Raw genomic sequence first — 12,670 nt, 5'->3', positions numbered from 1 at the left:
GATATGGGAAAGATCACTCATGTGATTGGGCCATAGATGGCACATATACTGTATAGCCTTGGTTCCTCCTGGTGCCAATGAACAAGTGTATTGGAACCGGAAGAATTACCATTCAATCAATGTTCAGGTGGTGTGTCTGGCAGACCCGTACATCACACAGATGACAGCCAAGTTTCCAGGATCTGTGCATGAGTCATGCATTCTGAGGAACAACAATGTGCCACAGATGATGAAATGACTTCAGCCAGAGAGGGCTTGGCTCTTTGGTATGTATGGATTTGGATGTGTGTCTCTGTTATGACACCTGTCATCACAATCTTCCCTGTGGCTGTACCTGTATAGTAACAATTACCACCTTAATGCACACAGGTGTCTCTGGCTATCCTAACCTTTGAAACTCTGTTTCAATGAGGCCCATGGCAGGATGAGGTGTGTCATCAAAAGGACATTTGGCCTTCTGAAAGCCAGGTTCAGGTGCCTGCACGTCTCTGGAGGTGCCTCCCTCTACACTCCCCAAAAAGTACGCAAGATCATAGTTGCCTGCTGCATGCTCCACAATCTTGCCCTGAGACATCAGATACCATTGCTAGCTGATGATGAGGAGGCAGCTGGACCAGTGGCTGGTGATGCAGACATGGAAGGTGATGAGGAGGCAGATGAGGATGGTGCTGCTAACTCTAGGACTGAGCTCATCAATCAGTACTTCCAGTAACATACAGGTATGCTGGCCTTGTATTTGCAAGTGATGTATATCCACATTGAATGGTGACAATGGTCCTCCTGATTAGAATCATCAGTCGTGTTGTAATGTGTCCTATCTCTAGTTGTGTGTTGGGGGAGGTCACTATTTGGATGTAAGGTGCAGAGTTTACATGTATCTTATCTTACATGTGTACTCACAGTAGGTTGCTAGATTCACATCTCCTATGGAGTGATCTGTGTTGAGCTATGTGTCCTGCATCCTCCTGTTCTCATGTAAGTATGCCGACTGACTCTGTTGTGTCAATCAATTCCTCTACTACCTATGGCTTGAGGCATTCCTGCTCATTAGCCGTTGGTAACTATTTACAGAATAGAGCTTTCCACATTACAGATGACAGCTACAGTGTATTGTGATATATTTCCCGTAACTGGGGATGTCGAAATGTTATCTATTGTGCCCTGCTTCAGTGGCAATCTATACTGAGCAGGACATCTATGTACTGCATAAGTGCGTTGTGTGGTATCATGCCTTCTATCTGATGTAACGCTCTGTCATGGTCTCTTTTGCAGGTTGGATGATTGCATATACTGTAGTGTGTTCCTGGAATAGTGACTACCTTACATCAGCCCTGGGACATATCTGTTGTACTGCCTTTCCTGAAGATGATGCCTCCCTCTGGTGTTCATTAGAGTGCCTGTTGCTTTAGGGGGCCATACCCGCATAACATTTTGCAGACAAAACATTTCAGTATGTACACATATGCTGTTGCTATGATCAATAGTGTTTATTGGGCATGCAGGTGAAATGTGAACATAATTTCTATGGTGCATACATTGTCAAACAGGTGATGAGTGGGGTCACGGTAGTTGGAATCACCAGAGTATGTGGCACAGCTGTAGGTAGCACAGGTCCAGTATCCAGTGGGCATGGGAACATGGAGTAATGTCATTGAACAGTCAACAAGGTGTCTCATTGGCACACAAGGGAGAGTATTCAGGAGAGTTTCACTTCCTGGCAGTGGGTTTGGTCTTGGCATCTGCTCCAGCCGGATGTCTGGATGGATGTCCATGTTTGCGGGGATGTTCATTAGCTACAGAGAGAGGGGTGCAAGAGGCCTGGGGTTTCTCTGGCAGGTCCTCCATTCCACTAGCTGCGGCAGTTGTGTATGGCTGAGATGTGATGTGGCTAGAGGAAGGGGCCTGCTGGTGGGTGGAGGAAGCACACAGGGTGATGTTGATATCCCAGAGCACCCCTGCAATGGAGGTCATGGTGGCATTGTGAGCCTGCCACTGATGCATGACCTCCTGGTGGTATTACCTCTGCAGCCTTTGATTTTCCCCCCACATGGTAATTATCTGACCCATCCTTTCCTGGGATTGATGGTATGCTCCCAGGACTTGGGAGATGGTTTGCTGGTCAGTTGACACAGGTTTCCTCCCATGCTCCCTGCCCCCATGTGCCTGTGCCCCTGGCTCAGTGTGCCCACACCCAGTGTCACCAGGACCTTCATTGTCTTGGGTGTGAGGGGGTCGACTAGGGTCCCTGTACTGTGGGGCACACTATTGATTGAACTGTCCTTGGGACACAGGTTTGAGGATGAAGGGTTGGCTGTGGTGTACTTGCCATACGGTGGGGTGGTTTGATGTGGGCAGTGTGAGGCAGAGAGTGCTGGATTGGCCAGGTGTCCCAGATGGGCCAGGTAAGTCGTCAATGTCCAGACATCCAGAGGTGTTGTCTTCACTGGGGCCTTCATTCTGAGGAGGACTGCCTGTCTATGGTATCCTCTCCATGGTGGCAGTGGCAGGGGTACATGTGGATGGAGTGAGAGATACTTAAATGGTTGACGTATGATTGGTTATTTATTTGCGTGGTGCATACAGTGGCTTGACATGATTCGCAGCAATGGGAATGACAGATGGAGCACTGTAAACATTGTTTGTTGATAGTGGATTGTGACATGTGTACTATGCTCCATTGAGGTAGGTTTCAATCAGGCTAGGTAACTTTTGCAGGGTGGGTGGTTTCAGGTCCTCTGTGATAATTCACATGACAGGTGTGTCCTGTACGCTTTTGGCAAATCATGCTTGCTAGATGTGAGTTGGGCTGGCGGTACACTGTAGCATGGTGTCTAAGTGGGACGAGAGTATGTGTGTATGCGTGGTGTCTTGCCCTGACTGTGCATTTTCTGCATGGGGTATTCCTTCTTATTTTCAAGTACATGATCAGTCCATATCAGGGTTGTTTATCTGGATGAGTGGCCTTTAGGTTTGGTGTCAGTACTGTGGCTGTGTTTGGCCTTGTTTGCCATTGTATTGTGCAATTGCATTGCTGTCATTGCCATGTAGTGGTGCTCAGTCGAAGCATCCAGTTGGTGCAGCTAGCGCAATAGTCAGACATGCAAGAAATGTGCTGTGAAGTGCACATTGCAGGTTTTGATACAGATGGGCTAGTTCATTGTGGGAGTCGTAGTGATTGTTATTGGCACTGCTATCCGTGCACTTGCCAGGGACTGTCTGGGCCTTGGGGCTGGGTGGTGGTATGGCATGCAGGAGAGGGACATTAGGTGATTAGGTGGGAGGTGTAGTGGGAGATGGAGTGATTTGTGGAGTGTTTGGGTGGTTTGGAAGCATGCTGGACAGGACAAATGTGTGCCAGTGGAGTGGTAGTTACTTACAAGAGTCCAGTCCTCTGGTTATTCCAGTCGGTCCCTCTGGATGCAGGATGTTCAAGACCATCTCCTCCCAGGATGTGACCTGTGGGGGGAAGTGGGGGGGAGGTGGGGGCCCACCGGCAGTCTTGTGCACAGAAATCTGGTGTTGTGATGTCATGGAACGCACCTTCCTCTGTAAGTCATTCCACCTCTTCCTGATGTTCCCCCTTGTGCGTGGATGGTTGCCTACTGAGTTGACCCTGTTGAAAATTCTCTGCCATAACTCCATTTTCCTGGCAATGGATGTTTGCTGGACCTGTGCTCCAAACAGTTGTGGTTCTACCCTGACAATTTCATTGACCATGACCCTCAAAGTACCGTCTGTGAAGTGTGGGTGCTTTTGTCGGGACATGGTGGTGGTTGTGTTGTGGGTGGGGGTGGGTGGGTTTTATGGGTGCAAGGGTGCAGGTAGAGTGCTTTGTGGGGGGGGTTGTTTAGTTGTATGTGAAGGTCGGTTGTGGCGTTTGTGTGTATTTGTTATGTGTGTATTGTGTTGTTCGTGCAGTTGTGTGGTGTCTGCTGAGTGAGAAGTATATATGTGCCTATGGTGTGAGAGTGCGAAATCAAACGTTTTTGGGTCCTTGCTATCGGTGAATGTCGTTTTGGTAGCAAAGGATGGTGGGTTGTGTGGGGGGTGTTATATAGTGCAGTTAGTAGGTGTCAGGTGTGGGGTATTTGAACTGTCGAATGTGGTGTTGTGTTCTGTCTGAAGTGAGTTTTTGAGGGCAGTGGTTCACACTGCCAATGGTTTTCCACCATTATAGAACTGCTGTGGTGATTTGTGGGTCGTATTCTGGTGTCTGGGAAGTTGTTGGGCAGGCGGTGCCGGTGGTGGAACTGCCTCTTTCCTACCCACCTGTTTCCTGGCGGTGTCGGATTTGTGTCTATTTAGTGGCAGTCTCAAGTGTGTTACTCTTAATACAGCGGTCTGATTATCACCAACATGGCAGCCTTTTGGTACCCACCACCGCAACGATCTTCCAAAAACACCATCAAAGGAGTCATTTGGGCCAGTGGTTTCTGGTGCGGGGCACCAGCACTTATTTTTGAGGGCCAGCACTTATTCTTCTGCCTCAAGCATTTCCTGTAAGCAAAACACACATATGGGAAAGATGGAGGAAGAGAAAAATGAAAAAGCATCACAAAGGGAGAAAACAGTAAGCTGCAAAAGTGAGCTGAAGTGGCAGGGAGTGGCTGTATGTAAATTAAAGAGGCCCGAGATGACTTCAGGATTAGGCTACCTCAGTATACCTTGCTCACACATTTAATTGCAGCAGCCGTGAGTTTCAGAGGAGGCCTTTGGGCACCAGCACATTTTTATTTACAAATTAAGCACTGACAACACTCAATGCCTTTTAAAATGCTGGGTGGGTAAAAGGCAGCAATATATCAAGCAATAGCTAGCACAAAAGGACTGCTCTCAAACTGTCCCAGTACTCCATGTGAAATTTGGGGAACAGCTTTTATCACCAACTATGTTTACCATAAATTGCCTTTACCAAGAAGGCTTTACTACTCATAAGACTTTACCACACATGCCTTTACAATGCATATCTTTACCACACATCTTTACCACTAATGGTAAGTATTGGTAACATGCGGGTACATATAAGGTTAAATGTGTATTTGTTAAAGACACATAATAATCTTAAAATTAAATAAAGTGTGTTGTGGGGTTGCCTCCAAGTGAGATATTGTTGGGTTGCAGTGGTGGGTAGGCATTAGCTTGTGTATTCATGCTGCAGTTTTGTCTGTTAGGTCTTCTGGTTTACCTCAAACGGCACAAGATGAATTACTAGTTCCTGCAGTTAACCCTGATGCTGGCAAAGAGGCAGATAGCTATCATGTGGATAGGGATTTGGCCCCCCACAGAGGAGTCATGGATTAGAGATGTTTCTGAGTGGTCCGTGACAGAAGATGCAGATGAGATGCACAAGTTCTGATGCTACATTGCCAGTGAATTTGAAGACCTGGGATCGCTATGCACTAACTTTCTGGGTCCGGGGTTAACTACCACAGAGGATGTTTCCTCGAACAGTGATGAGTAGTTTTTGATTTTGTAGTGAAATTGTGGATAGGTGGTGCAGGAAGCGTTATTTGGGTCACGGTGTTGATACACTTATTACTTCCTTCTTCAGTTTCTTTGCATGTCAGAGGAGCCTACCAATGTTATGTTCTGTTACAGTGATCTACTTCATGTTATGAATCTTAGCTGACGCCGCTGCTATTGTGAGGTCATTCTTGTCAACAGCATTGCAATGTTTTTCAGTTGTTGTTATTTAATAAATAAAACAATGAAAAAATAAAGAGAGTTTGGCATTTACCCCCAGAATAATAGAAGCATTTTTGGGGGTTTAGAGGGATTACCCGCTCCTCCAAATGTTAAAAGTAGTAAGGAATATTTAAACTGTAATTAAAAAGAGGTGGTTAAATTGCTATAAGTGTATTATTAAGAAGTACTATTAAAGTTAAAAATACAATAATTAATTATGTATATATAAAAGGGGCCAGTTTTTATCCCTTTGAAATTAAAAGTGACATGAAAAAAATGGTTCTACTCTTTTTTTTCTAATCTGTTTTGTTGCAGTTTATCCCCCCCCAATAATATTTCTCAAAAAAGAAAATACATGTAATTTTGAAAATATGGTAGGTATAATAAGTAGGTTTTATTGGTGGAGATTGTTTTAGCACTTGGCTATTCATTTTTAAGATTTTCAAAATATTTAACTGTAACTAATAGTTATAAATTGAAGTAATACATATTTAAAATTCATCAATAAGTCTTAATATCAGTCTTAAATAACAATGGTATTTTTATTAAGAATAATAAATCTTTCAATTAAACATTTTAAATCTTTGTAACATAAATCTTAGGATCAGGATGCTAAAGTTACAGGAGTTAGGGTGGGGAGTGTATAAAAACGTATGTATTAATTTTAATGATTTTTTTAAATAAAACTATATATTATTTATATTACATTTTTAAATCTATGTAATATAAATTTAGGAGTTAGATGCTAGGGCCATATGGGAGTATGATGGGAATGTATTAATTCTCAGTTATTCATTTTAATACTAATTTATTGTACAAACGGAAGCACTGTTTTCCAGATAGACTGTACCTCCCAACATTTAAAAATTGTTGAATTTTGGCTCATAGTATTTTGCTAATTTCTTTACATTTTCTACTTACCAGGTTGTAGACTACCTGTTAATAATTGTGCCTGCCTCATTTCCTTGAAACTTTGATTTATTTTAAATTTTTCCTGAAATTACCAAAAGTTAGGATGACATTCTCCAGTTGCGTTTTCGAAGGAGTTATGTCAGCCCTCGATGATATTGTTGGTTTTGGTATCTCCCACTAAGTAGGTTAAAACCCAGTTGATTGGTTTTCATCTCCAACCGGACCTGTTTAGATAGCCAAACCAGGTTTCTTGAAAAAAAAAATAACGGTAGAGCCACTTTTTTTCATTATGTGAAAAACATTCACACTGAATTACTGATGAATAGAAGTCATCTACAAGTTACAAAGGTACAAAGCAGAAAGCTTTTCATTTTTGTAATTCAAATAATAGTTTGCTTTTGAACACATATTCTTCTGCTAATTTCAGTTATTTATTTATTTTGATTGATTGACCTTATTGCAATGTACCCAGGGAAAATTAAAACAATGAAAAGAAAAGTCTTGAATTTGGGAATTACGACATTTTGTTATTAGTATTACTCATTGATACGTCAAAGTCAATTATAATTTTCCTAGGACTTTTGCCCATGCTTTGAGTTTTTATTAATGTCAAACATTCAGTGTAAGTTGGAGAATGTTTGTCAAGTTGCAAAGAATAAACTATTGGTATGGTTGTATCATTAATATTTGTGTGAATAGTGTAAATCTGTGAAAATGGATGGGGGGTCCCATTCCATCTAGAATTCACTATTCTTTAAAGTAACTGTGCTATGCAGAGTAGCAAAAACTGGGAATAGTCCTGTGAGATTCTTTGCAATTGTAAATGGGAAAACGCTCATGGTTAAAAAGATTAATTTAGTTCAGGGTGTATGTTAATTTCACTACATGCTTTAGATTATGTTAATTGGACATTATTCACTTGTTTTTTTTATCTGAATGATTCTTCTTAGATAAGTGATTGCGGGCATTTTGCTAGCAATGTGTATTTTAATGTTTTGTGCTACCTCTCATAATGCTGAGCCATAGGGTCACTGGAAAGTTGCTGCCAGTGGTTTGATGTGCTAAACATCTTCACTTTCTTTTATGTGTGGTGCTGAGGTAGCATGGTTACATTCGTTTTTTCAACCAACTCACAAAGACTAACAGCTCTGCCTCTCCAACCCATAGTGAAGTAGCTTGCACATGTCCAATAAGTCCTGGGCTTGCTTTGCAGTAAATATATCCTGCATGTTTAAGTAACCTGTTATAGTGTTTGGCTAGGACATAACTTGCTTAGTGCATGGTTTCCAATTTTCAGGATTTCCATGGAATGTCATTTTGCACCTTTATTGACAAGTAAAAAAATGCTGTAAAGAAAATGAATTATTAATGTAGTTATTTGTTACCGGTGCTATTGATTATTGTATCTCCTATTCATGTAAAAAGGTTTACTTTTTTAGTTATTGTGTTCTTTTGTTGAAAGGTGTTATCATTTTTTATTCTGTGTTGTTTTTCCAAAGCGGAAAAAAATTGTATTCAAAAGAATGATTTTAAATTCCTTTCTAAAATGTTTGCATTGTCTTGGATGGTGTTTCTTATGAAGTGCATAAAAATATTTAGTGCTGTTGGAGGAAATAATTTGATATATTATCTGTGGTATTATGGAAAGCAGAGTGTACTTAGTTCTAAATGTATTTACCTAGTTGAAGTGATGATTTGTTTTCTTGCTGGTCTTTGTTGTAGGCAATGTATAACATGTTTTAGGTGGTTTCAGCAATGGATCTCACATTTTTATGCTACATTTCTAATAAAGCAGGAAAATATATCATATATTTTCAATGTTTTTTAAAGTATTCATTGTTTCCAAACACTTTACTATTTATTCTGTGGAACAAACAAAATGATGTTTTATTTATTTTTACAAATCTGTATGTATTATGTATCTTAAAAAAAAAAAAAAAGTAATGTGTTGTTTCTCATCTGTCTAGTGAATGTGATAATACTGTGGACCTCATGAGAGTGATACCCCAGAATATGTATGATTAGAAGGTAATAGTAATCTTGTGAAATTTTTAAAAAACATGATTTTAATGCCATCTCTCATTTAAAAACGGTATACTTCTTGTTTTTCTGTTCACTTATTTACTTACTTTGGTAAGTAGGTGGCAATATATTCTTGGATCGTCTGCTGAGAGGTCAGTCGTGATCCGTTATGAGGTTGTCATATGATTGATCACAAAATGGTAAACAGCATAGTTTATACTTATATAATAATTGAATTGTGATGCTCTCATTTTACACTTTAACTCTGTGATTCAAAGTGTATTTATATTGATTGTTCATTTTCAAATGATTTGACCTTCTGTTTTAGTGAAACTGGCTGCCCTATTTGTTGGGGACAATTTGTTTTACATAACCGTAGTCATAAAAATATTTATGTATAAATAACATTTCTAATTTGCATATTCATGTTAAAAAACGAGAAATCAAAAAAATCAAATTGTTTGGTAAAAAATATATGTGATGTAAAGTCATTTATATTTTTTTGTGTGGTAAAAGCATTTGTGATAAATCTGCATTATAAAGTTCCACATTGTAAAGGCATGCATCGTACCATTGTACAACTTATGAATTTCTGTTTTCACAGAAAGCAAGCATTGGCAAAGCCAATAGGTTGCGTCTTTCTGTTGCAATTTTTTTCAGCCACACTTCACGGAGTCCCAGAAGCTGTGCAACATGGTTAAAATAAAATTTAAAAAAATCCTTTTACTCTGCTGCCCGCGTCATTAGCATGCGCACCATGCATGCACGCTCCAACAAAATGATGCAGCTACTTTCTTTTTCAAATTTATTGTTACCAAAGCAATTTGGATCAGTGAATAAAAGAAAAACCAAAATGTGCAAAAATGTGTATTACAGTTTTTGTTTTAAAGCAAACAGGATGGTGGCAGGAATGTTGGGCGGTTGCAACATTGGGGAGAAGCACCAGCGGCAAAGCTGGGTCAAAGGCAACATAAGGGGGGGGCACAAAAGCAACATGGCAGATGGCGGGCCACGGAAGTAACACAAGGGAGTGCAGATGGATACAGAGGCAACACAGCGAGTTGGGGAAATGCTAAAGCACCAAAGGGAAGGCAAGACTGCAGACATCCACAACAGCTTCAGCACCCAGACCCCCCCCCGGCAACCACCAACACCACAGTTTCACCTCCAACCAACCTCCTGCTCTCCTGGACCCCCGTCAACGAAAACGACACCGTCGAAATCATGAACACCATCCACTCCCGCTCTCCATCTGACCCCTGCCCTCACCACATCCTCAACAAAGCAAACTCCGTCATCGCACCCCAACTACGGAAGATCATCAACAGCTCCTTCGAGTCTGCCACCTTCCCGGAGAGCTGGAAACACGCTGAGATCAACGCCCTCCTCAAAAAAACACAGGCGGACCCAAAGGACCTCAAGAACTTCCGGCCTATCTCCCTGCTCCCCTTCCCAGCAAAAGTCATTGAGAAGGCTGTCCACAGACAACTAACCCGCTTCCTCGAGGAGAACTGCACCCTGGACCCTTCCCAATCCAGATTCCACAACAACCACAGCACCGAAACCGTCCTCATCGCCACCACCGACGACATCAGAACCATACTGGACAGTGGCAAAACCGCAGCCCTCATCTTCCTGGACTTCTCAGCTGTGTTTGACACAGTCTGCCACCACACCCTACGCTCATGCCTCAGCAATGCTGGAATCCGTGACAGAGCCCTGGACTGGGTCACCATCTTTCTCACAGGCGGAACCCAGAGAGTCTACCTCCCCTCATTCCGCTCAGAGGCCACCGAAATCATCTGCAGCGTACCCCAGGGTTCGTCCCTCAGCCCGGTCATCTTCAACATCTACATGGCCCGCTCGCTAACATCGCCTGATCCCACAACCTCAACATTATCTCATACGCTTCGACACCCAGCTGATCCTCTCCCTCACCAAGGACTCCGCCAAGACCTACCTCCATGAAGGGATGAAGGCCATCGCCGAATGGATGAAGAGCAGCTGCCTCAAACTTAATTACGACAAGATGGAAGTCCTCATCTTTGGCTCCACCCCCTCCGCATGGGATGACTCCTGGTGGCCTGCCACTCTCGGAACCTCTCCGACTCCCACCGACCACGCACGCAACCTTGGATTCATCTTGGACCCCTTACTATCCTTGACCCAGCAAGTCAATGCAATCTCCTCCTCCTGCTTCAACACCCTCCACATGCTCCAAAAGATCTACAAATGGATACCCACCGAAAACATAAGAACAGTCACCCAAACCCTCGTAAGCAGCAAGCTGGACTACGGCAATGCCCTCTACGCAGGAACCATGGCCAAACTCCAGAAGAGGCTACAACGCATCCAGAACGCCTCCGCACGTCTCATCCTGGACATCCCCTGCCACTGCCACATCACAGACCACCTGAAAAACCTGCACTGGCTCCCAGTCAACACAAGAATCACCTTCAAACTCCTCACCCATGCTCACAAAGCACTGCACAACACCGAACCAGAATACCTCAACAGACGACTCTCCTTCTACACCCCGACTCGGCATCTCCGCTCCGCCGACCTCACCCTCGCAACCATCCCACACGTCCGCAGAACTACAACCAGCAGTAGATCATTCTCGCACCACGCCGCCAAAATGTAGAACACTCTTCCCACCCACCTGCGCCAGACCAAAGACCTCCTTACCTTCAGGAAACTTCTCAAGACATGGCTGATCGAGCTGTAGCATCACCTCCCCCCCATCTTCTCCCCTCCCCTTCTCAGTGCCTTGAGACCGTCATGGGTGAGTAGTGCGCTTTACAAATTCCCGATTGATTGATTGATTGATTGACGACCGGGGGACAGAGAAGCAACACTGGGGAGAATGGATGGCAGAAGCAACATGCAAAAGAACAGAGGGACAAGCAGCACATGAGGGGGGAAAGATATATGATGGAGACAGCTCAAAAGCACATGCTCTCTCTCTGTCTCTCTCTCTGAGTACTCACACAAAAAGACAAAATTTGTTTCCTGAGCTCAGACACTAGGCAACCACACAGTACAGATGCAATGTTTGATAGATGAACAAACACACTGCTGACAAGCTGAGACATGAATAAGAAGAAGGTAAATGAGAGTGACAAGGAAAGCCAACCAAGAGTAAGCAATGGGCAGGCTCCGAGTCCTTTTATGTCCATGGTAAGTCACAATATGCATCACAACAGGTGGTGCATGTACTGTCTAGTACTCTTGACCAAAAAAGGAATGCTCCGGGTGTTCCTCTGTAGCTCATTTAGGGCCTGGAGACACGGACACAGTGTAGCCTTCCAGAATCCCAGCCTGTGATGGACGTGTGCTGCATGCAGCCCATAATCCAACCAAAGAGATAAAAGCCTAGGCCCTGCCTCCAATTGAAAATATACGAAGGACTGAATTCTAGGACGAGTATTTCAGTGTGAAGCCCTGATTAATTTTAGCTGAGGGTTCAGATATAAGTTGCATGCAGTTTCACAGTACAGCTTGTTTCAACAAGCAGAAAATCCTAGCAAAACTTCACTATTTGCTGTACTTGCTTATACTTCATCTGTTTGTATGGCATATGTCTTCTCAAGACAGCTCAATTTTTTTCATATGTGTCCTTGATAATGTGCTGTGTGAAACACTTTTGAGACTTACCCGGGCACTCATTGAAAACAAAAATGCCACAAGGAAAGTGTTGATTTTCGTCAGCTGAAGGAATTCTTTATCATCACAAGAATAGCGATGTCCAAAAATTACAAGAGCAATAACATTGGTGACAGAATTGGTGATGGCAACACAGGGGTCCATAGCTCTTCCTAAGAGCAAAGAAAAAACAGGAACAGTCACTAGAGTACAACTTAAATTTGATCATAAAGTGAAGAGCCTAGTTAAAAAATACTTTTAGTGAATTGACTAATATTGAAATGAGATTGTTATTTCTAGAGATTGCATCCTTACACAACAGACTGTTTGGTCTATTAATGCCAACTCAGAGCAGATTTGCTTTCAGCCTCCACTTGCTTGTGCTTTTTGTGTAATAGTAATGAAA

At 42.7% G+C, this 12,670-nt stretch overlaps 1 protein-coding gene across 1 annotated transcript in view; it reads right to left on the bottom strand.

Annotated features, from left to right (window-relative positions):
• The window catches only part of LOC138265060 (cytochrome P450 2G1-like), an 88,771-nt gene that overhangs the window by 1,339 nt on the left and 74,762 nt on the right, over positions 1 to 12,670 (bottom strand). Inside the window, exon 4 of the mRNA XM_069212608.1 lies at positions 12,277 to 12,437. Coding sequence (XP_069068709.1) covers positions 12,277 to 12,437 — 161 coding nt within the window. The remainder of the gene's footprint in view (positions 1 to 12,276; positions 12,438 to 12,670) is intronic.

Source organism: Pleurodeles waltl, chromosome 11 (assembly GCF_031143425.1).
Source record: "Pleurodeles waltl isolate 20211129_DDA chromosome 11, aPleWal1.hap1.20221129, whole genome shotgun sequence".
NCBI lineage: Eukaryota > Metazoa > Chordata > Amphibia > Caudata > Salamandridae > Pleurodeles > Pleurodeles waltl.
Note: the sequence above shows the minus strand (reverse complement) of the source record. Positions and strands in the feature narration are given on the sequence as shown.